The sequence below is a fragment of the Perissodus microlepis genome, chromosome 9, assembly GCF_051167445.1.
Source record: "Perissodus microlepis isolate ML-2025 ecotype Zambia chromosome 9, ASM5116744v1, whole genome shotgun sequence".
NCBI classification, from domain to species: domain Eukaryota; kingdom Metazoa; phylum Chordata; class Actinopteri; order Cichliformes; family Cichlidae; genus Perissodus; species Perissodus microlepis.
The window spans coordinates 12,164,395-12,190,250 of record NC_140469.1 but is presented as its reverse complement, the minus strand read 5'-3'; the positions used below and the strand labels follow the sequence as shown (position 1 = coordinate 12,190,250).

The window sequence follows — 25,856 nt, the reverse complement described above, 5'->3', positions numbered from 1 at the left end:
ATGTCACTGGCAAAAATGGGGTATTTATCTTCCTCCAGGTCTCATAAGCACCTCATTTAAAGTTGTCTAAACACTATTGGTGGGCACCTGGTTTAACAGTATAGAGACATTTTTGCAAAGGAACTGCAGGTCGCAGTGTCCTTTCATAATGATTGACAGGGTGAGTCTGCCACCTGCTTTGGTACTGTAGCTTGCTAAAAGCAGCTGTTTTCACACACTCTCAAATGCATAACTCATTGTCAGATTATCTGTATATCTTAACTCCCCACACCCTTATTTCATTTCTAAATCCCAACACCCTCCTCTCAAGTGCTCCTGGAGAGAACAGAGGACATCTCGCAACATCACACCTGTCTTCCCCAAGGGCGAAATGGCTTGGGAAAATATCTGAGGTAGGCTTTGCCTTTCTCACTCCTCACTTTCTCTCTGCAGTCTCTTGCTGCAACTCAAGAGGTCAGCCCATGTTGGAAATTACTGTGTTTTAACAATATCATGACTAATTTTCCCAGCCAGTAGTCTGACACAAAGTACTGGATGTTCAAAATAACAGACTTGCCCTCTAAATTGTCGCTATTTTTAATAGGCTGACCTAAATCTTGTCTGGGTCAAATAGAAACACTGAGTATATACTGTATAGCTCTCTGTTTAAATTCAAACAAAGCTGTTTTTAAGATAATCTTTCAGACGTGGCTTTAAGATATGCCACAGTCTTATTTAAATTATGAATCTGTGTTATTCTTGAAGGTTATTTTCAATAACTTGAGTTGTGAACATGGGGCTTTATCTCTTAATGCCTATAATTCCTTGGAGACAAAGGGCAAAATGGAGGAACTGACGGGAAATCAAACACTGTCTATGAAGCCGTGTCTGGCCATGTCACTTCAGGACTCACAACCTTAAGACAAAACATGCAGGCGTTACACAGGATTATTGAAAAGAACCTGGGCAAACAAAAGCCTGTAGCAGTACAGTCGGATAGAATTCGTACAGTGACAGCAACAATGGACATGTGTGGTGTGAGATAGGCAGGCGTCAGCTAATTAGCTCAGTGGGAAAACCCTATTGTTTAGGGTTCGAGGCAACTGTGCATCAATGGCACCTCACTTGTAGATTTTTATGCTGCAGACTGGGTTCGATGTGGCTGGGCTATTGTTGAGCTAAATGCTATTAACTTTTAAGCTGAGTGACGCATAAAAGTGAAGCTGGTGTAAATTACAATTCCCCTGCACATAATCCACTTGCTGATGGAAAACATTACAGGGGCCTTGTCTCTTGACAACAGATTACAGCTGTGGCTTTACCCTACCCCACTCGCAAACAGGAGAAACCATGGGATTTCTGTTTTTATCCGCCCCATCCCTTCTTCATCTTCTTTCTCTTCCTCCCTCCCTAACGTCCCCCTTTTCTGTCCTCTCGTTCTCCCATTGATCTCATAGTGGTATTCAGTATGTGCCAATGGTTCATGCCTGCAGGGGGGCCACCAAATCCATTATCAGGTAGGACAACAGTTTCCACACTGCTTCACTCACACTGTATACTATATGGAGGAGAGAAGACAGGGAGAAAGAGAAGGAGAGATGGGGGATGAGGTATACAATAGGTTTTCAAACCAGATTATGAGTCACTGGAAATATAATTTAAACACTGCAAATAACAGTTAAAAAACTGATGACTGTATTATCCACAGTGCAGATAAAACGTGTGATCCAGCATAAGGGAGCAGAATGTCAATATTCACATAAATCTAACAGATTTAGAGTTTACATATAAACATCATGGGTGTGAATATTAATTTGGACTTCGGATGATTCCTTTCATCATCATCATCAACTTTATTTATAAAGCACTTTAAAACAACCACAGCTGACACAAAGTGCTGTACATTGGAACTATAAAATAAAATTACATGAGATATAAATAAAAAACAAATAAAAGAAGAGTGAAATCATTAATTAAATAACTACTTCAATTAAAAGAGAAAACTAAGTCTCACTGAGGTTAAAAGCCAAGGAATAAAAGTGGGTTTTAAGACGTGATTTAAAACTGGACAGTGAAGGGGCCTCTCTAACGTGCATGGGCAAATTATTCCATAATTTTGGAGCCACAATAGAGAAGGCCCTGTCCCCTCTGAGCTTCCTCCTGGATCTCGGTACCTCCAGGAGCAGCTGGTCAGCTGACCTGAGAGACCGACAGGGTATGTGGGGATGAAGAAGCTCAGAGAGGTAAGGCGGAGCAAGACTGTGAAGGCATTTAAAAACAAACATAAGAATTTTAAAATTAACTCTAAAAGACACAGGCAGCCAGTGCAGGGAGGCTAGCACGGGGGTTATATGCTCTCTTTTTCGAGTTCCTGTTAGGAGTCGTGCAGCTGCATTTTGAACCAGCTGCAGACGTGAGAGCAATGACTGACTGACCCCCACATAAAGTGAGTTACAGTAGTCCAGGCGGGAAGAAATAAAAGCATGGATCACTGTTTCAAGGTGCTGCCTCGAAAGAAAAGATTTTACTCTTGCCAGTCGCCTTAAATGATAAAAACTGGACTTCACCACTTTAAGCTGTTCTTTTTCCCAGCCCAAATTTACCATGAAATTAGGCATTCTGGTGAATGTATTTAAACTTATGACCACAACTACACATTCATCTCCTAGCCATAGCTGACAGTTCCCACTGTATTTACTGATACTATATAATGTGATATATAATCAAGACAAGCCTGTGCAAAAAGTGAAACAAGTTCAAATGTGTTCGAGGGTGTGTAAATCCTTGTGACAGTTGAGCAACTCAACATGTTACCTGCATGACTTCAGAGATAATATTAGATGAAGCATGAGCATGAAGTATGTCAAGTGGGTGGCTTTTTTTTAGCATTCCAACAACCAGATATTATAATACATAGCTAATGTTAGAATGTCTCTAATTACTCATTTTAATATTTATTTATTTAGGACAGTGCATGTTAATGAACATAAATGTAAAAAAAAAAAAATTACATGAATGTAAACATGCCAGATTATAGCCAAAGGCTAATTTCCATCTGTTGTCCTTAAACATAAAAAAATAGACATAATAATTCATAAAAATTCATCATTCATTCATAATAAAAACTCCATCACCAAACTTACACATACACACCATTCTGTTCCCAAATAAAACATTAAAACTATAAAACTTATACATGATCACACACTTGATTTGTCCATAACCAGTTTTTAACCTTTGCCTTAAACAAATTGAGTGTAGAGCATTCTCTAATGGGTTGAGGAAGACTGTTCCACAGATGGCCACCCTTAACAGAGAGGACGTTCTGCCCAAATGATGTCCGTCTGTGGGGTATAAACAAGTCTCCTCGGATTGTAGCTCGAGTGGTCCTGTCTGAGCTTTCTTTATGCCTAATGAACTGCTTTAGTGGTGGTGGAGCAAGGGAGTGTAAGACTTTATATATTAAACACACTCTTTTAAGTTTCACTAAGTTATTGAAGTTCAGTAATTTATGTTTTTTTAACACATGACAGTAGTGGTGGGAAGTCGGTTTTTTGTCAAGTAGTTTTAAACTTCTTTTATAAATGTTTTCAATAGTTTTAAGTGTTGTTGGACAAGCAAGTGACCAGGACGTCAAACAATAGTCCATATGAGAGATGATCATTGAGTAAAAATAAGTTTTTGCAACATTCATATTTAAATTATTACGTATATGATTAAAATATACAGCTATGCATTAATGCTAAAGCAGCTGTAAGATCTTTTGCCACCTGCTGGACACTATTTGCTTGCGTATATATAACTGCATCATCCGCATACATTTGAGCAAATATATTTGCTCAAATGTATGCAGGTATGCAAGGATAGAACAAGTCATCTCATAAAAACAGTTGTCAGAATCACAAATCAGCAAGACGTCTGCTGATCTAAAGTAACATTTCTCGACCCAGACATCCACAGAAAGCTGCATCATAGTGATGCTGTGAGTTTAGTGCCTCAGTGGGTTTTGCTTGTTGTGACTGGTTGAGATATTGGGAACACTGAAACACTACCGGCAACTGGCAGCATTTACTTATTCTCACACACACACACACACACACACACACACACACACACACACACACACACACACACACACACACACACACACACACACACAGGCAAACTGCGGACTAACCAAGGACCGATGTAGCAGTACTGATGGCCAGTGTGCCAGCCTGAGCGTGAGTGTGTCTAATTCTCGACTAATGCTGTCTACCCCTCAGGTCCACTGTCCTTGGCTGCCTGCCACTCTCTCAGTACTCACTATGCTCTTTTAAAAGCCTTTCAAGGAAAAGTTCAGGGGCAAAAAGTGAGACAAAAAAAAGGACGACACAAGAATACTCACTCAACATATAAAAGAGACAGGTGTACTTTATGTACAATGTTTAAAACGACTAGCAGTATTGCTATTGGAGGTAGAAAAAAACAATATAGCAGTTAGATTCTTTTAGTAGATCTTTTAGTAAAACAACATTAAGACAAACATTTACTTATCCATTCTCAATCTGAAAGTAGTAAATTAAAAATAAAGCTACAGCAGGTATGCAAACTGTCTGTTTGAAGCAGCTGTAATCAAGTGCTTCATATTCCCCTCCTCTATATATCTAGCAGAAACAGATGCCAGTTTAACCATCATTTAACCTGAAATTTATCAACTCTGACCGCAAACCTTTCACCTGTTCCCCCACTCCCACATAGTCAATATCCAACTGCAACACACAGCTCCAAGTTAACCTTGCAAAAATTCCCTCTTGTTGCTTTTCACCTACTCTCCCTTGCGTTAAGTTGAAGGCAAGTTTTAGCTACTGAGAGCGTGTATTCAGAGATTAACATAAATGTGTGTTGTGCTTAGGGCCCTAGGCCCTGTGGCTTAGTGACATTGTGCTGGAGGCTCTCCCTTATGAAACCTGACGCCTAGAGCAAAGCTTACAGATAATGGGTCAGCTGGAGAGGGGGGGTGTAATGTAAGTTGCAGCAGAGCAGACTAACCAGTCGGGCCACTGTGGCTCGTTGTTATTTTGTGTGTTTCCGTGTGAGAGCCAAGCTTCTGATTTTTTCCTTTCATATACCCACAAGGTATATGAACACAAATGTGGCTGCACACAAATCCAAAGGCACAGGGTGCATCTGTACGCATACGAGCGGCACACACAAACATGCAATGCAGAAATGTAATTTGATAATTTTGCTTGCATCTGTTGTTAACAAGGCGTGTCCAGGAGCACACCTATCAAAGTGTGTCATCTATGGCACCTAAGGCCCTTTTTGAATCCTCCACTCTCCACCCTCTTTCTTAGGTTTTGTACTCTCGAGGAACCCAAAATAAATATGCCCTCCACACTGTTTGAAACATATTGTCATCACTTTCACCCCCAAGATATGAATTTCAAGGAAAGAACCACTGGAATTTTTTTGAGAGATGCCAAAGCATAAATGCTGCGCTTCAGGTAATGGAATAAGACTGATTATATTTAGAACAGTAAGATCCTTAGTGAAATTTCAACACTTGACTCATTCATTTTTTTTCATCGTATTTGATCGCGTGCTTTCTAGTACGGGACTGCCTAAAAACACAGGCAATCTACAACAAAGACAACAAAGGGGTTTTAAGAGTGATATTTTAACCTCAATAAAATATAAGGGAAAAGTAGAGTAAGGCAAATGCACATTAAATCACATATTATATGTTGTTGCATGTTACAACTTAATTTAACGTAATAATGCCACAGAAAACACCTCTAAAGGCAGGGAATTAAATATTGTTTCGATCTCGTTTTCATCTCGCTGTCATATTAAGTATCTAATCTGATGGCGGATTGACAGATGAACAAACAATCCTGATGTCTCAGACCGTAACAGCTGCACTTAATGATGCGACTACTGTTCATGGCATGGAAGGAATGATGATGAAAAATAATCTCAAAATTCATTCACAATTATATACTTACATCCACGGGCACAAGTCATGTCTTGGAGATAAAACGATAGAGTGGTATATTTAAAGGTTAATGGCCTTGGGTGTCCACGTGGATGTGACTGTGAATGCACGGCTGTGTGTGAATGTGTTTTCATATGAACTTATGAGAATATGCGCAAATGTCTGCTCACATGTGCACATATCGGGTAAGACAGATGAGGGTGACAGATGTGAGTGTATTCGTGCATGTGGGAGTGTGCGGGATGGGGGGGTGAGCTGGGGTGGGGTGGGGTGTGGTGTGGGGTATTCGTGTGTGCATGATTGAAAAATGTCGAACAGACATGGGAGCACAATGACGGTTTCATCTGTCTCCCCATCACTGCCTTCATCCCTCCTTCCCCTACTTTCCTAAAGGCACAAACTCTGCCAGTTGTCACCGTAGAGTATTTCAGGCCTGCTGAAGCACTCCACTCCTCGGGAGGAGAATGTCAGCCCAGGCTTGGGGCAGTTTTGACAAACAGAGTATATATTGATACATGATAAAGTATGCTAGAAATCACCCGACTGCTGAGGGCTACTATAGTTTTAATATCATCATTTGAATTAACAAGCATTCTGTAGAGAAATAATGAGCTTTCATTATTCAGAACATCATCCTTACCCCGGCGGAGACTCGCAGGGCTATTAGTGCTTGAGAACTTAATGAAAAGAAGATAAAGAAGGTTTGAGATAAAAGTTTGAATGGCCACACTCGGTAACCAGAGTTAAAATTTAATGCAGCCCCAGTGGATGACGGATGAGCTTCTTATCTGGGGCCTGGGGAATGGGTAGACAGGGGATCTGCTTTGGAAGGTGCCATTCTGGGGGAGGTGAAGAATGTGAACCCTTCCCACTTTTTCTGACAGGCCCAGTGCGGTGTGCTAACCTGGGTGGACCCCCCACCCCACTTACTCAGTGATTCATGACAACCTGTGGATAGTTGAATGTGTCACTGAAAAACATATACAGGATTTAAAAAAAAACCCCACTGTTGCTTTGCCAAAATGACATCCCATTAAATTAACTCATTGATTTGATTTGTTTGTTTAATATTTCATATTTAATATTTCCAACAGTGTGTGCAAAATTAAGTCTGCTTCTCTTCCCTTCTGTAAGCTAGAGAGCTACAGAGTATTACATCATTACTGATTAGTTATCACCGAGAGAAGATAACTAATGCACATAGGAGTTGGTAGTTTAAGATCAGCAAAGGCTAAAAAAAGTTACAAACCTACACACACTATATGGAAAAAAGCACTGGGCCACACCTCTTGACCATTAAAGTCAGGTGTTTTCAGTCCAGTTGCCACAGGTGTATAAAATTAAGCACCTAGTCATGCAGTCTATACTTACAAAAAATTCTAAAAGAAGTTCTTTTTTCTAAGGATCTCTAAATTTGGGCATTGTACTGTAATAGGAATCCATCACTGCAACCACAGCAGCTCAGCCACAATGTGGTAGACCATGTAAAGCTGCAGAGCAGGGTCACAGAGTGTTGCATTGTATAGCGTGTAAAAGCGGTCAGTGTTCTGCTGACTCAATAAAAAAGTCATATACATGTATATAACATTGCAGAAATTGGGGACAGCTACAAGTGCCTGGGAATCCCACAGACGAATGGGAACCACGAAGAGGCTGCTAGGACACCCGTAACTACCAAATACCTGCAGAGGGAAAGGCAAGTCCTGAGGAGTCAGCTGAATGAAATGAACACGATCGAGACAATTAACACCTACACCCTCACTGACAACAAGACCAGGAAGCTCCTGACGATGCATGGAGGATTTCACCCCAAATCCAGCACCCTGAGACGGTACGGTATGTATTCCCAGCAGATGCAAGAAGTGGCTAACATCCAGAATCCTACTGGTGGATGGACAAAGCTGGACTGAAAGGCAACACGGAGGCAGCACAGCACAGGAACAAGCTCTCAGCACAAGATCGATAGAGGCTGGGGTCTAACCACACCAGGCAAGACCCCAGGTGCATGCTGTGCAAAGATGCCCCCAAGACAATCCAGCCCATAACAGCTGGGTGCAAGATGCAAGATGGAACGCCATAACCAAGTGGCCAGTGGCCATAGCCAGTTATGGCCACTTGGCATTATTTTATTTCACCAAACTTTCATCTGTTTCATTTAATTCTCCGCAATTTCAGCCATATTTATGCATCCAAGACAGCCCAAAGATGGATTCTCTTCACTCATCAAACTCTGTTATGATGCCCTTTTCCTTTAATTAGTGGTTGTTGCTTTATTCCCTAAATGTGCTTTTGCTGCACTGTATCACATAATTGACATACACTGAGATCTCAAGAGATGGAAAACAAATCAAGAAAAAATATTTTAATTTAACCTAAAACTGAGCTTAAGACAGTGAGAAATAATGAAAACGCTGTTATTTGGAGAATAATCTGATGATGGTGAAACATACAGGTAGAACAGTTCAAGAACACACTCATAACACACAATACACATTGGAAAGCACACACACAAGGAAAAAAGACCACAGCAACCACTCATAGAGTGCCTCTGCTTGATGCTGTGTTTGTCCCAAGGGCCTTAAGGGAAGTATGTTTGCTTGCTGAACCATTGTGAAGTCTCCAACAGACATGTCTAGTTTGCTGCTGTGCTGGGCTGTGCTGTTCTCTGCTGGAGGAGATCTCGGTGAATGGGAGGGGAATGCATTGATTTGATGAATGAGTGCATATTTGTGGGACTACTGGTGGCCAATGTGCAGTCTGGTGTGAGAAGTTATTTTTGTGGCTAGAACTTGACAACAAAGCCTTTAGCTCTAAGAGAGAATCACAGCTCAGTGAAAGGCTACCACAGATTTTATTTTCCCAAACTGTCTCGTAATCTGTCTTTTAAATGTATTTTAGTGTACATCGAATATTTTTATTTCTTATGTGCTGTCATGGACTTTTAAGTATACAGAACTAAGTGCAGAATTTACATTATGGCATCATCTGCATAAAGAGAAACCTTAGAAACTGGATTAATTACTTTATGAATAAGATTTCAACTAATGTGTTTCATAATTCTCAGCTTTGTAATTCTGATGTGCACTGCTGACACAATACTTTACCAAGAAAGTAAAACGAGAGATGTTGTCCCGCACAGAAAAAGAATTTGGGTTTTACAGCTTCTTCCCTTAAGCTCAAGTTTATAAATCGAAAGAATTTAGGGCAATGCTTGTATTATAGCAATGTGCTGCACCTTGTCCCATTCCCATACATCAAGACACATACATATGCTGCCAATGTGCTTTTCAGTTTATAAAACTTTTAAGTTGGCCAATATAATCTTTTTAAAATAACCAATTAATACTTCTACCAGAACTATAAAGTTTGACATCAAACCCAGGTGTTTTATGGAAAAAGTAAAAATATCATTCAAATGTGTGTGACTCAACAACTTTTATGGCTATAAGTGGTTCACACTTCAAAGAAACTGTTTAATTTTTTAAGTTCCTATAAAGGTTCCTTATCCATCATGGCAACTCCATTTACAGAGGCTATATAACTTTAATTAAGCACACCCATGTGTTGGCTGGTACAACAACTTGACACAGAGCAGAAACAATACGACCTGGTTAAAGACACGTGAGGGGAAAAGGGAGGCTAGGGTTTCATGGGCTAGCTGAAATTCTGGGTTTCCCAGAAGCAGTGTAGCCGTGGTGGTACTTCAGGGTTAAAGCCAGTTAAATTTGGAATCCATGTGTGTGTTTTTCTCTTAGAAATACAGATATAAGATGGAAAACAAATGGTTTACAGAGCCATATGTAATTCACATCACCCATTGTTTTTTTTTTCAATGGAGAACTACAAATTTAAAGGTGAATTTATATATGTTGTTTAAGAGAATCAAGAAAACTGAGGAGAATGGACTGATTCAAAATGATAAGTGCATCACTGAATGCAAAACATGTTGGACCTTTTAGGAGATGGGCAACAGCAGCAGACCACTCCAGTCAGTTTATGCCAGAAACTAAGTTTATAATATTATAAACTTATAATTTGCACAGTGTTACCAAAGTAGAAAAATGTTGCCCAGTGGTAGGGTCAAACAACATGAATGCATCATGACTTGTATCAAAGGTTCAGGCTAGTGATGTGATGGTGTGGGGATGCCTTCTTGGCATCCTTGGGGTCCTTTAGTATGAACTGCTCACCATTTGATCACCACAGCCTACTCAAGTATTGCTGCTGACCATGCCCATCCCTTTATGACCACAGTTTCTCCATCTCCTGATGGCTGCTTCAAGGAAGATAACATGTCATGTAATAAAGCTCAGATAATCTCAAACTGGTTTCCTAAACATGACAATGACATCACTGTGCATAAATGAGCTCCCCAGTCACCAAATCTCAATCTAAGAGAGCATGGATTGGGCCTGGGATATGGTTCAATGGAAGATTTACATCCCGGACATGCAGCTTACATATATGCAGCAACATTCACATTTTTACCACTAAAATTAAACTGGTCACTTTTGAGACTTTGTGTTGGTTGGTGTCTTCTTTAGGACAGAATTCTAGGTGTGGCACAATTAGTAACTTTCCTATAACTTGCTCTAATGATGAAGCATACTTGGTTTCACTTTGAGATATTTGTGGCCTGCTTGAACTATCAATGGCATCTGTTGTTTATCTAGTTGATCTTACTTCCAATAGTCTCACTGTGTCCTGGCATCTAAGTTTTACAGCCATTTATTTAGGAGTCACATTGAGCAAATGAAACCCATTAATTCATGTAAATGTATGAGGAATATTACCCTGACGTGTGTGGTCATTGGCTATTGCAAGCCTGAAAGGGCATTTAGACACTTATTCGACTCTCCCTCCTTTTTCAATATATGTAAGATTTTCTGTCATACCAGTCATATCAGAGTTTAGTTAACATGTAAGTGTTGATTTTCAACATTACAAATCCTCCTGCTAGAAAAAAAACATTCACAGAAGGGTTAAATGTGACAAAAACAGCAGACTTACATTAAACCCCTTTTTTTGTAATTTAAAGGAATTTATAGGGAGCTCAATGCTGCTTCGTTTACAGATTATCTCAGCCTTTGTAATTCAGTTGCGTTGCATCATTTTTTATGGGACGAGGCAGGGATAGCTGGAGGGGAGGGTTGGGGGATGGAGGGGAGCTCGGTCTAACTCCTGCACAAGTATTCACACGCTCAAAAAGCAGGGAGGCATCATAAAAAATGGCTCACTAATCATTTCAATACAGCACCGAGGTAGGCAGGAAGATAGCTTTATGTCCACAAGCACACACATTCCCAGCAACAGGTGACATTCATGAAACCTTCGGGGACATTACGAGAAGATGACATACGATAAGAAGTGAACTCAAGGAAGCGAAAGAAAAGGGTAGCAAATGAGTAAGAAAAGAAAATAAGTTGGATAGTTTGTGTTATGATCCACAAGAGAGGGAGAAAAGAGAAAAGCAGACTCAGAAGTGATGTAACAGCTCCACACATCAGAGGCAGCAGAGAAGAAGGTGGTGTGTTTTTACAAGGTGAGCGTGCCTGAGACGTGGAGACACCTCATTTAGATAACTGGAGTAGTGAGCCACTGTCATCTCAAGGGGAATCTTGCTCCTAATTTCCCTTGGAATCACAAACAGCTGTTGTTTAAACTAGATCACATCACTGTCACATGGCTGCGGGGGCTTGGAGTAGTAGCTCTGCTGCTACTACTGACTGTCACCATCCAATAGCCATTTTTAACGCTGATCCCTTTCAGGTACTTTAATGTTCTTGCCGTCTCTCGAGACTGGGGTGGGGTGGGGGGGTGGAAAACAGAGCAAGAGAAATCTGATAATGAGAAATATGTATTTCTTTAATAAGCGCTGACCTAAGCTCAAAAGAACACATAAGCCTGGTGTCCAAACCCTGCTAACACAGAGGCAATCTGTCGTTTTCTCTTTTACTTTCCAACAGGATGTGTGGGCCCCATCTCTGTCCTTTCTTTCCCAGGATCCCATGCTCATGCCATGTGTTGCTGCTGATCACAAACATATGGTTTAAATACAATGAGCAGACAAAACAACAAATGCCGACATTAGGATAGATTACTTCCCCTATTCTTTAAATTTCTTTCATAGCATGTGATCTGATGTGACCTAAAATGTTTAAATAAAACATAAATGTTAATGCAATTTCTGTACACATGGAGTATGTCAGCAACACTTAGTACTGTTTAACAGGTGATACAATTTTCTTTAAAAATTGCCATTTGTATCAGTTTTCTTAGTACCAACACAAACACAGAGCCACAGTCTGTCTTCAACTTATGACTCAGGATATCAGGTGATCTTACTCCACACAAAGGAATTTTGTAATAACTATGACATGCAAACTTTGCAGTCTGCCTAAACGAGGAACTAAAATACACCTTTGTGATGTTCAAAAATTAGCAGCGGTTTTAAGTACTGACACTAAGATATACTTAGCGTAGTGCTCTCAAAGAGATGATGTAGCTTAGACAGTCTTGTATGACGCATAGATTGCAAGACCCTTTGAGTGCAGTCAGTTTTAAGTCCAGTCATATACTCGAACTATCTCATTCTTTGGTCAACTTCAACTATATTTTTTCCTGTATGTTATTAATAATAACTGGCTAATTCATTGAATATGAATGAGCAAACTTTGGCTTTAAATCAGGTTTAAATCTGTCCCCAGAAGTCAGATGTGAAGGTTGAAGGCAAAAAAATATCACACAGTCATGTTTACTTCAATCCACATTGAAAAGTCCCCGTGGAGATCCGTCTACCTTACCTCGGCCAAGAAACAGTAACCATTCTAACAACAGCATACTCAAAATCATATTTTACATAATTAGGGTGTACTCTAGCTAGCCTAGAGGCTTAACTGGAAGCATCCCTTGTATTTACACAACTGACAGTTCAAAGTTTGTGTGTGTGAAAGAGAGAAAGAAAGATGGCAGCATGCTGGAGCGATTCTCTGTAGACCATGCTTCAGGAGACAGACGTGAGTGTAAAGAAGCAAAAATGCAAATGAGTCCATCCATCCAAGGCAGCACTCAAACCTTTTACACATGTGAACTTTAAATACCACCCACCCGACTGTTTCCCATTGCCTGTCTGTCAGTGCCTGTCTTAAGAAAGGGCAGCGGACTGAACTTTTTAGTCATTGATTATGTGATTATACTGGCTTAGCGTTTATCTAGCACCGGCCTGCAATATGTCTCATGAGACACTCAGTTCTTTTAGGACTGTGTGTGAAGGATAAGTGTGAGTGGGTGTTCTTTCTTACATGTTTGCGTGTTTGATCAGCGACTCCTTATTTCACCCATGTAGTAACTGAATGGTATTGTGGGGCAGAATTTTTTTACTTGTATCTGCTTCTGATGGAGCTTCTCTAAACTGTGTTGGGAACAGAGTGGCTGCTATCTTAAAATTCATATTTTATCCAACTGTGTCTAAGAAAGCAGCATTGTCTTTGAATCTCAACTCATGAACTGAAAAGCACTGTTGTGTGTTGCTCATTGCCTTCCTATTGTGCGGGATCTGCCTGCTGTGCTGATTACAAAGTAAGGGACAAATCATCAGGTGAGTCAGAGCGAGAAGCATTCCTTCATCAACAGTTCCCCTGCGAGCCTGAGAGTTACCACACAGTCATACCCACAGACACGAATACAAAAACACACGCATATACACACACACAGACTCTGCAGGTGTGCCATAAATTAAGTGCATGAGTAACTGTCTGGAAGAGGGAAAGAAAAAAGTGATCCTGAGAGACATTAAATGTGAGCACACACTCATAAACAGATGTATGCAAGTTCCCCTCTTGCACACACAAGAACAGAAGTACGTACACAGCAGGGTAATGTTTACGAACACGTATAAATCCCTGTTGTGTGTGTGTGTCTGTGTGTGTTTCTGTGTTTTTAACACCGCATTTTACCATGACAGGCGGCCCAGTGGTGAAGTGGTTAGCACTGCCAACTCACAGACCTGAATCTGTCAGCCAGGCGGAACCTTTCTGTGTGGACTCCGCATGCCTCCCTGTACCTGCACGGGTTCTCTCCAGGTTCCCCGGCATCCTCCCACAGTCCAAACACATGTTTGTTAGGGTCACTGGGGATTCTAAATTGGCCATAGATGTGAATGTGAGCATCTCTATGTGTTGGCAACATGACAGACTGGCACTCTGGCACAGGGTGTACCTCTAACCCCCACCATACCCCATAACCCCTAACTGGACAACAGGTTAAGAAAATGACTGCATTCCCATTTTAGGAATTTCCCTTCCCCTGAGTGTGTTATTGTTTTTTAAAAACATTAATATTAAAAAAAAACATTTTTAGTAAAATATATGTGCACCCTACTAGTTGAACATGTGCTTCACTCTGTTCTGAGAAGGCCTGTCTATGTGTACATATAAATATATATATATATATATGTATATATATATATATATACCTTTTTTTTAGTGGCAGTCACCGTGGCGAAAGGCTGTGGCAACTTGACAATCCAGTTCTGCATCCATGTGTGACAAGCCACACCAAAAGGTCAGTAACTTGAAAGCCTGGAAGCAGCTTCAAAGCAGAGCTCGTCACTTCTGACAGCTACATAATGTTTGTAGAAGTCTAAACCTGTTTGTGAGGTATGAAAATGGAACGTTTTGAAATGGGTGGGTTTTAATGAAAAGCTGCCAAGAATACCTATCGCTTTATCTTGATGGCTCAACAGTGGAAACACTTTCGTAACAATGCGTTGGGGAAAGGAGATGTTCAGTGAACGAGGCTTGTATGTAGAAGCACTCAGGAACAGAATACTGCAACAAGTTTTCAGTTATATTCAGTAGGTTTTTCCTCATGTGAGCAGACATTATGACAAAATCACTGTCCCACTTTTGGCATGTACATATTTTAATTTTTAATTTTAGTTCCAATTCAAAAATCCTTGAAAGTGCTTCAGATAATTCCCATTTAATGCAGGCAGATGTTCATCTTCCCAAAAACTCGTTATAAAGTTATTGCCACCACTTTCAGAACAACTGGGGAAAAGCAATGGCTGTGATGCACTTGACATCCACTGACCTGTTGCCACTTTGGTATGTACTTGCTTAAGGGGACTTGATTGACATCCTGATCTTAACACAAAATGCTCATAGATGCAGCCGAGCTATTCTTTACACTAAGAAGTAATCAGTACACAGGCATCAGCATTGGCTCTCTTTGTCTCAAAACTCTGCAAAGTCACATTAAACTTGGGCTCACACTTTATTTTTTATTTTTTTTTGGAGGACTCTAAAAAATTAATTTGTAAGCCTGACACAAATAAACAGCTCATGCATAAATATTCCCGTAACTTTAAGACAAAAGGAGAACAGCTCTATCTTCGTTGCAAGGAAGGGATTTCTCTTCTTATCAAAGCTACACAGGGCAAGATTAAAGAGTCAAAATCCTCCCAATGTAGTGTGTAGTGTGTGTGTGTCTGTGTGCGTATTTGCTCCTGCATGCCTGCCCCCGGATGTTCTCGCTCCTTCTCCTCCCTCCCTCTTGTCACTCTCCCTGTAGCATTATGAGCTAGCTGCCAGGCTCTCCTCTTTAGCATCCATCCATCCATCCCTCCATCTTTACCCCTTAAGGAGTCTGCATTAATCAGTTCTTTTCAAAGGAGGTCCTGCTATGGTGGCTGCTGTGTTTCCTCTCATTTGTTTCCACACAGATGTGGCCTACAGTGAAGTTACACCAATTCATATACAGCGGAATCACATGGCCAGTCAGTAACATTCAATAACAGCAAGTCAATTGCCTATTGATGTGTCCACTATTCAACCCAAACACTGTGTACATCCTGTGGATTGTGGACTGCATCAAGAAAAAAAAACTTCCATAATGTAACTTAAATAAAGTATCAGTAGGGAGAGTGATAAGGTCAGTATTACAGAAAAGTAATAACAAATTTAACAAACAGAAAGCAACAATGCAACAATGTTTAAGTATTAAAGCCTTTTCTTTATCCTGAAACAGTAATGTAACACAAAGCCTCAGGAATTTTTCTTAACCTGAAGAAACTCTTTTGCAGGTAGTAATATGGCTGAGAGATCTACTTAGAAGTCTGGAGGTTAAATTTGAAGTACTGTTTCATAATTCAGTAATGAGCAAAAACATTTTTAGTCCTGACCTTTTGTGATGTTTGCCATAGTTACAGATACAAACCACATGCAGGCACATCAGGTTTCAGCATACAGCAGCGGTTCAGGTTAGAAGCAGATTAGAAAGGGCAGTTTTGTTCCACAGCAGTCAATCATATTTGAATAAACTATATTTTCACAAGCTAATTATGTGTATCTGAGTGCATTTTGTGCAGCAGAAATGAAGTTAAGGTCATTCAAGCATTGCAGGGCAGTTTCTGTCCTAATCTGGAATTTGAATAACTCATGTTCAAAATACTAAAACATACATTTGGTGTCTTCTCCTGAGACAACATGTGAACCAATTTGTGGAAAAACAGTTCCAAAATAGTATTTATAGAAATAACCAAAATGAAATAGCTTTTGAGCACCTCCCAAAAAGGCAACTTTTGGTTACCAAATTGCAGGTGAAATAAGTTATTTTTGTTTTGATTGTATTGATATGTGCCTTTTAATAACTGTTAAACCAGTTTAACATAAATAAATAATTTTGCACTGCACACTGCACATGTGCAACCCTGTTACTGGAAACTATTTAGGAAAATTGAGTCGCGTCGTAACACCGAGGTCGGTGCTTGTTGATGTTTTGTATTCTTCCAGTCTTTTCTGACTAGATCGAGTATGTCAGTCTAACGAAACAAAACATATCAATTTCAGTTTCCTTACTTTATTTATATAACTTCATTTTACATTGCATTACTTTCCCCTGTTGGCATCTTTTTTGTTGTTGTTGTTGTTGAGAAAACACAAATACTGTTTGCAACCCTATTAGGATACATGTAAAGCAAATGTTACAAACATATGTTAAAACCATATAAAATATTATTAAGCAACATTTCTGTGGTACTGAGTATTTATTTTTCACACTTATGTCCTAATCTACAATTAAAAGTAATATATTCATTTAACACTGTGATCTAGTGGAACTTTAAGATCAATCCTGTTACAAAAAAGTATAACTTTAAAAAAACTGTAACAAAATGACTAATGAAAAGTTGGGCTTATCTAAAACTGAATGACTATGCAGTATCAGGGTAACTTAATGGTGATGGTTTATTCATAGCACACAGCAACTAAAATATCTTGTAAAAATGTGCAGTTAATGCCTCATCTGAGCAAGAATAACTTTTAATGATTTATTGTTAATGTCTTAAATGCATAATGGAGAATTATAAAGTAAAGGGTCTATTTCTTTTATTTCACCAGTTTTGAAGCCTAAATCATCCTCATTCTGGAATGACCCAGTAGTGGTTTGTCAAAAGTACAAGATGTAACACAAAGAAGTACCTGATGCTAAAGATAAGCCTGTTTAGACCCAATTTTTAAAAAATGCTTATTTTTGCTATAGTTAGAAGATCCACAGAGAAATTTTTTTATTAAAAATGTAATTTAAAGTAAAAAAAGGAAACATAAGTGATACATAAATATACATAAAAATGCTTAAATATTGCCACAATCCCTAATGCCAGTCTGCTACTCTGAGTCCAAATCAAGCTGTCAGCGAGTGTGCCAACATGTCCAGAGGGCGTCACCACACATACTGTACTGAGCTACAAACAGACACCACTTCATGCAGTGGGTTTACAGTGGCTGCCAAAGGCCAGAGAGGAAAGGAGTATGAGGTGTGTGGAGGAAAAAAATGTGGGACTGAAAGATGTAAAGAGAAGATGAAGAGAGAGAGAAAGGAAAAGTGGAAGTGAGAATGGAAAGAGAGAGGAGAAGAGAGGATGTAGGAGATGGCATGAGGGCAGCATGAAGATTGCCCAGGACCTGACTGGCATATTCTTGGATAGCTAACAAACAGAGAAACAGAGAATAGAGGGAGGGGCGGGGAGCCTGGGGAAAGTTTGGGCCCTCAGGATGTTCTGTCCCACTGCCAGCCCCAGAAGTGTGGCTAGGAGATAGCAAGCCCACGTGCAGTGGTGCACCATACACATGCAGACATCCACACACATGGACTGACAGTGAAAATGAAGACATTGAGCAATGTATGTATCGGGACGCTTAAGGGAAAATGTCCCAAAGATACAGGGAATAAACTAAAGGTAAAAAAACAAAAGAAAGAAAGTAAGAAAAAATTGATGTTCACGTCTCTTGGAAGATTTTTCAGCTTCTGGATGACTCTGCATTAAAAATGATGCATTCCCCAGAATTTGGTAACTCAGACTCTTTTCACATAGACCAGTGTGTAGTGCATCTTCAGTCAGGTCAGCTCTCTTTTTCTGCTACACTTTCTCCATCTTTATCCTCCACTCTCTCATTGGCAATGTAGAGTGGAGGAGCTTGAGGCCATGTGTGCAGGTTTGGGCCAATTATAGGGATTCTCATCAGTGCTGGGCTGTCTTTTGCTGCAGGCGCAGAGCACACAGACCAGCCGAGGGTCCACATGGGTCAACCCTGTACCCTGCACATTTCTGCACAATGAGCATACCTGGGAGATGCAGTTTGGTAGACTTGATACATAAAAGACGGGGGAAAAAAAAGAAAAAGGAAAATTATTCTTGTTGGGCTCACGTACAAAGAAAAAAAAAGAAGGTGTTTTTCTTTAAAAACATAATACATACTGTATTCTAATACAACCAGACAAAAATTATGTAAACAAATGAAGAAGCTAAAAATGCTTAAATTTCCTGAGGTGATCTGGTCAAAGTTATTTGTTATGTATTGTTGTCTCTCTGTGAAAAAGGACTGCTGTCACATAAAATAAAATCTAAATACAAAAGAAAAATCATGTTAATTTTGTGAAATTTAAATTCAGAAACACAAACTTCACAATGCACCTGTTGAAACATGAAAAAATGTCCTAAGAAAGAAACACAGACAAGCTTTGTTTTAAAGTTGTGCTCTAAAGGTGATTTCAAAGACACCATGCAACCATAAGCAGGATAGAGAAAAGATGTAAGCACCGAGTTTGACACGAAAACAGACGGATAATCCAGTCATACAACAAGAAAGTTGTGATGAGATAATCTGCACACAAAGCATTTCCTCTTTAGTAAGTTATTTCTTCGAAATACGACATGTATTCAAATGTATTTCAGCTCTAATGAATTGTTATAAAATAAAAATAAAGAAAAGTTACACAAGCTTAAACATATGATGGTGTAGTAGCAGGAATTCTTGAAACAGAGCCTGTGGTTCACACAGTTCAGCCCCCCTTTTAGGCTAGAAGGAAAAGTAAATAATTGGTACCCAGTGAGTGAAACGTAACATCTGCTGACAAAGTGGTTAAAGCTCACTGTCCCAACTCCCCCATAACTGCTTCTTGCTGGACTCCTTAACACACTAATGTAGAAGTCACTGCCCTAAAAACAAATATCCACATCAGCAGATACCAGTCAATTAGGTACAAGTCAGTTTGGCTTTACCACAAAGCTAACATGGAAGAACAGGTCAGTGACTTTCTTAGTTTACCTGCAAGTAAACAGCACAGGTACGACACTTGGCTCAGGGCTTGACAACAGCAACGACAGCAATACTTCGAGTATGCACTTTATTCAGCCGTAATTGCCAGCTTGGAGGGAAATTTGGATGAGAAACTGGATTAAGCATGACCAAATCTTCTTAAATGTGTAGAAAATCAAAGCTCAGTGAATGTTTGCCCCATACACATTGGCTGTGGGATGAAAGGCTTGGCCGAGGTTCGTGAACTAGTGCCGACACCGGGAAGGTTGTTTGTTGTCAAATTATCTGCTTTTATACTACCAGAACTTTGAACAGTGCTGGTTTGTGTGTTTGCTGCTGAAACAGAATCTCAAACATGGCCTAGAACTGTGTGTCTTGGAGAGGGAACCAAACTTGTGGCCTGTTTGGCGCGCCTGCAGTAGCGCAGCCCTTAAAGTGGATTTTGCTGGTACACAGGATTAGCTGCGAGCAGACTCAAGCAGAGTGTGTACGTGTGTATGAAAAAAAAAAAACTATGTGTGCATGTCTGTGCGTTGGCGCTGGAGGCTAGCGTGTGGTGAGGAGGAAAGATTCGCACCTCCATGCATGCTGCTGAAAACCTGCTAACCGTTGCATTTACAACTCTCAGTATGGTGAGGTAAACACATTTTTAGTGAAACTGAACCCCCACCCTCCCCTCCACAGTAGATTTTTTTTTAAAGGAAAAGCAACAAAAACATATCTAAAATAGCAGTGCTACAGAGGAGGGATTCTCTTTGCCCCTAAAACAAACATTTTGGATTGCCAAATGATCCCTGTCATCCAAATGCAAACATTCCCAATACCATCAGTTGGGCTTACGCCTGCTGACAAAATGGAAAGCAAATTATGTGCGGTCACCATCTCTACAGAAACTAGCAGTGACATAAAAATATGCCCACTGAGATCAGCTAATGCTTTAAACACTAATTTAAGTGCTTTTGAATTTATTAAAACCATAATATAAATAACCATGGGTATTTTTTCACTCCTAAGAGAAGAAAAATGAATGTCAGACCCAGATTTCTATCCCAAAGTGCATTTTGGGTTGTTAGTTGAAGAGGAGGGAAGGAAGCTAGAGGAAGCTTTAAATCCTTGTCAAAAAGAAAGACATTAGGCCTGAGCAAGATGTTCATTTAGGAAACCTGGTCTGAAGGTAGGTACGACGGTGGTCCATTAATTACAATAATCACATCGTAGGTGTTAGAATAATTCATTAACTCAGATTTAGTTAAGGCTTCATTTAATAAGTCCTTGTTGGTCAGGAGAATAAGAGACAGGAGAGAGGAGGGCGGGAGGGAGACGGAGATAGAAAGAAACAAAGGGAGGGGGAAGCTTGAGAGGGAGATACAGGGTGCCTATTAAACCACAAGGCCTGGATTGTCAATTTGTGTTTGAGCGTTCCACTGGGGGAACTGTTCCATCCTTTTTAAGAGATATATCATTTTATAAACGACCAAAGGGAGGGAAATGGAGACAAAAACTGGGGGCTGGGTTGGGTGGGTGGTGGTGATACAAGGGAGGGATGGAAGGAGGGAGTTACAGAGGAGGGGGTGGTTGGATAGGGAATCAGTTTTGCCTACTATATTTAACTGACCCATAAATCTGTTTTTAAATTCCCCTCCATTAAAAAACGCCTGGGCAAACGGGAGAGAGGAGAAGGCAAGGAAAGGGAGGGCTTTTCTTTTTCGCGCCAGCTGTTAAGTACCACAATCCATGCATAGCCAGCGCTACATTTATCCTAACAATGTAATTGGTCCAGCTCCCTTGGCTGGTGGCTCAGTTACTGGCCCTCCCTCAGGCCCCCCAGTGTGTGTATGTGTGTGTGTGTGAGTCTGAAACTGAGGCCCTCCCTTCAGCCCTAAAATGAAGAGAAATCCCTGGATTCTACTGAGACAGAAAGTCACAGGGGGCTACGGTGGCTAGGCTAACCTTGGCTAATGCTAACATAAACTGCATGCACCTGCTAACAACCTCACTTCAGGGCTGTAAATCTGTGTGTATGAGTGTGTGCGTATTTGTGCATGGAGGGCACAGGCAACAGATGAAAAAGCAAAGGAGGTATGAGTTAAAACACATATATATGCACACGCATACTTAAACAAGCTATCAGTCCTCCTACCAGCCTCTCCTTGTTTTTTTCTTTCTCTTTGACACATGTACAGTACACACACATTCACAGTCATCCCCACATGCACCCATACACACACACACACACACACTGTATTGAAAGCCTTGGTGCAATTATGAGCAAAAGGACAAAAGCTTCATAGCAGCGAAAGGGTTTGCTCACTGTTACCTGGAGCTAAATATCTGAAGAAGAGTGGAGTAAGAGACGAGGGAGGAAAGGGGGGTGAGGACAGAGACATGGAGAGGGGGAAGAAATGGGCAGCAGGACAACAGGGCAAGACCAGAAGAGGAGGTGGTTAAACGCAAATCTCGAAAGAATGGATATTTTTTTTTCTCTTCTGTTGTTCAGTTTCTGATTTTAGAATTTTATATCAGATTTTGACAGTGCTACGAGTGTTGGGGAGCAAGTTTTCTTTAATCAGCATGAAAAATAATGTGAGATGCTGGGTGAGGGTTGGGAAAAACGGGGAGGTGAGGTGGAAGAAGGGAGCATTGGGGATGAGAAAGGAGACAGGAGCTGCATAATGAAATGCCGGGCTAATTTAGAGAACTCCAGCTGGCTGAAGCCAGAGGGCCTGAGCTTCCACAACATCTGAAGCACCTTAATGCTGCACATGCACACACACTATAAACTACAAACACACACACAACACCCTGTCAGTAGGCTTGTGTGGCGTGGCTTTGTGTATGCCCGTTCGTGTTGTTTGGTGACGGTTGATTTTATCTGGCTGGTATATGTGTGCATGAGTTTTTAGAAGGAAGCATGCTAATACTTGGATTAGAATTATTTACATAGAGTATCTTTGTTCTTTGTTTTGTGATATGTGTTTCCACGTAAACTGCGTGTCATGCAGATTTGGGAAGAATGGGAACACAATGCAATGACATATTTCCCATTCAAAATACTTCTTCTGAATGGCTCACTATGAGATAAAATGCATACGTTTCTCTAACTGTGATTCTAACAGCAATGGCCTCAAGCTTTCCCAAAATTCCCTCCCCCCCAAAAAAAACTAAGGAGATATTCAAATTTCTTCTTATCTTTTCATACAAACAAATGTAAGAGATACGGCGACACAATAGAGCATCATTTGTTGCATCTCGTGTTCTACTGTTTGCACATAATATGGTGCATGGTATGTTTAAAAAAATGTGACAGTGCCATTGTAAAAATAAACTAACAATGACATTGACGATGAAAGTGTCAGTCACCTTTATGGTGCAGTCGTTTTGAAACAATAACCCTGCCACTATTAATAATTCTGCTTTTGTTATTGATCGTCACAATCGATCTGACAGGTTCAACTTGAGGTTGAAGTAGTCCTGCTAGTATGGTTGGCCTGGCACACCTTTTCTGAACATCCAATACTTCTTTTTGCTCCCTGTCAACTTTGGATTTCCTGTGTTTGGGGCTCTGCTGCCTTTTTGACCCAAGGAATATGGTGGCCCTGAGAAGTCAAACACACTTCGACTTAAGAAAACACCAGCAAAAAGAAAAATGCTGTAAAAGCACACAAAACACAACAGAAGTGCTTTTTGGAGACAATAACTTGAGCGAACAGCTGTGGAAGTGACAGAACATGCACAACACAACATGAAAAGGATTGCACTGAGACAAGCTTCAAAGGAGTAGAGCATTCACCGCTGTTTTGAAGAAGAAGATACAAGGAAGTGTTTGCTTTAATTGCATGAGTCATATAACACTGCAGATACATGTTTGCTTTTACAGTTAGCTCGTCATGAAAAACATTTCCATCGTGTTTTGTGTGCTTTGTTTTTTTGGCATTATCCTATTTAGTACATTGACCTTTCAAGGACACCATAAACTTACTTACTTTCCTTTGGCCAGGTAGTCTGTACAGGTGTATAATATCTTGGAACACAAGTTAACATTGAATATGTACAGTACTCAAAAAAGAGTAGTAAGGAAGAATATTAGCATTCTATTAAAACTAATAGTAATTATATTGTGAAAGTGAAACTTTTACGCCTTCAGTTCCCAACTGCAAGGTTTGGTCTTCAACACACTGATGCCAGCTACATATGAGGCACTGAGCAGAACATAATTGGCTGAAATGTTGGAGTAAAATTCCTTTCCTCTGAGGCTACATCACAGTAATGGCTCAAAACACAGCTGGATTAGAGCCTTTCTGGTTTACAACCAATAAGGTTTCCCATCTGCAAACAATGCCCAACTATATTTTGTTGCCCTCCTCCATTTGGTTAACCTCAAGCCTTTATGGTTACCTAGGGGTGGCTTGAGGTGATGGCATTTGACTTAAGACTAGAGCCAGAGTGAAATGTTGACTAATCTGTAACATCTGGCAACTTTTACGAGAGAGAGAGAAGAGAGAAAGAGAGAGAAACTGATGTCAAGTTGGCAGGTGGAAGAGTGAGGAGCAGTCACTGTTAAATTTTTATAACCACACACACACGCACACACCTACGTGCACATGAAGCGACTAGACTTCCCATTGCCAGGGTGTGTCGGCTACCGATGCCAAGCAGCTCGACCTTGAAAGTTAACCAACACACGTTTGTGCGGTTGTGTTAGTTATCCCAAATAAACACACCAAACACAGTCGTCATCTTAGATGGTCACTGAGTGTTTTACATTTACATGCATGTGCACACACGCACACACACACACACACACACACACACGCACACACACACACACACACATACACACACACACACACACACACACACACACACACAGAGAGATCATTGTGAAGTATCATGTAGTCCAACCAGTGTGTTTTGCAATTGTCGCCCTGACCTTTACTGCAAAGAAGGCACGGTGAGCCCCAGACCTGGGAGCTGTCAGCAACTCAAACACTCCAATAAATAATGTTTAGGCTTAGGTGTAAATGTATGTGTGTGGGTCTGTGTGCTACTTAGAAGAGGCCTACAGCACTGTTTCGTTTAGTTGATACTCAGAAACCATTTAATAAAACGTTAAAAAAATAGATAAATGCACAGCCGTAAGTACAAGTCAAAACAACACACAACTGGTCTATTATTACCAAAGTGTTTCCTGGTTACTGCTGCTGCTGGAGTCCTGGGTTTGAATCCAGCAACTGGCCGAGGCCTTTCTGTGCGGCGTTTGCATGTTTTTCCCGTGTCTTCTTCTATGATCCAAAGACATGCAGTTGGTGTGTTTTGGTCAACTGGTGATTCTAAAATTATTCCATAGATATAAATAGTTGAACTGTGGAGTGGGGTTTTGTGGCAACAGTTAACCATAATCTGAGCATAATTATTCAAAGCACCAATAGGAATTGATAAACAGGTTATTGTGGCAATGTTGACTTCACTTCTGCTTTCTCTACTGAGTATATGCTGTAAAACTGAAAGATAAACAAGCCTCTCCCCTTTTCTCCTTGGCATTTATTAAGCATTATTTTTATTCAAGTAATTTTTCATATCAATTCTTAGCTAGTGTCAAGCTTGCAGTAAACAACCTTCCTTTGTGCTATAAAATCACCAAGCAGATCCCCCCTCTGAAATGTGATAAAGGTGGCACACAATTAAGTCTGTGTATATTATATTTTTCTTATACGTGTAAGATGAATAAGTTTGAATATGAATGTTTCCACACACACGCACAACGATGCACATGCTCTTCTTCAGCACAGACCCCCTGTCTTCCTCACACACTGAATTACTCTGATAATCACCAGAAAAATGAAACAGCTATGACACATAATGCAACATAAAAGGGAAAAACACATGCAACACACTTTACTCCATGTTCTAAGCTGTACCACGTAGCAATCACACGTTTGGTACGCACCAGGGTGAGAGGAATAGCAATAAATTGGATTTCCCAAGGATGATGGTGTGATGAAAGATTGTGTGTTTTTCTCATCTACCGCCAGTGCTGTTAGAGCAAGGCATGATTAAATAAAACCTTGCCCAAGTTTCAATAAATGCATTATAACAATTGCATTTCCTTGACAAAGATTTAGGGACTGGTGTGATGCGATTGGATTACTGGGGAACATTGAGCTTTTTTAATGCTGTTTTTGCCCTGCCTGAAGTTGAACGTACACCTCCACTTGAGCAAGTTTAAAGGATTTCTCTCCTCTCAACATGTGGTTAGGGACTTTGATGAACATGATAGAGGTGGCTTTTGCTCGTTCCGT

General features: G+C 40.3%; 1 protein-coding gene across 1 annotated transcript in view; it reads left to right on the top strand.

Annotated features, from left to right (window-relative positions):
- The window catches only part of ofcc1 (orofacial cleft 1 candidate 1), a 139,725-nt gene that overhangs the window by 10,759 nt on the left and 103,110 nt on the right, over positions 1-25,856 (top strand). Inside the window, exon 2 of the mRNA XM_084939934.1 lies at positions 7,553-7,795. Coding sequence (XP_084796060.1) covers positions 7,553-7,795 — 243 coding nt within the window. The remainder of the gene's footprint in view (positions 1-7,552; positions 7,796-25,856) is intronic.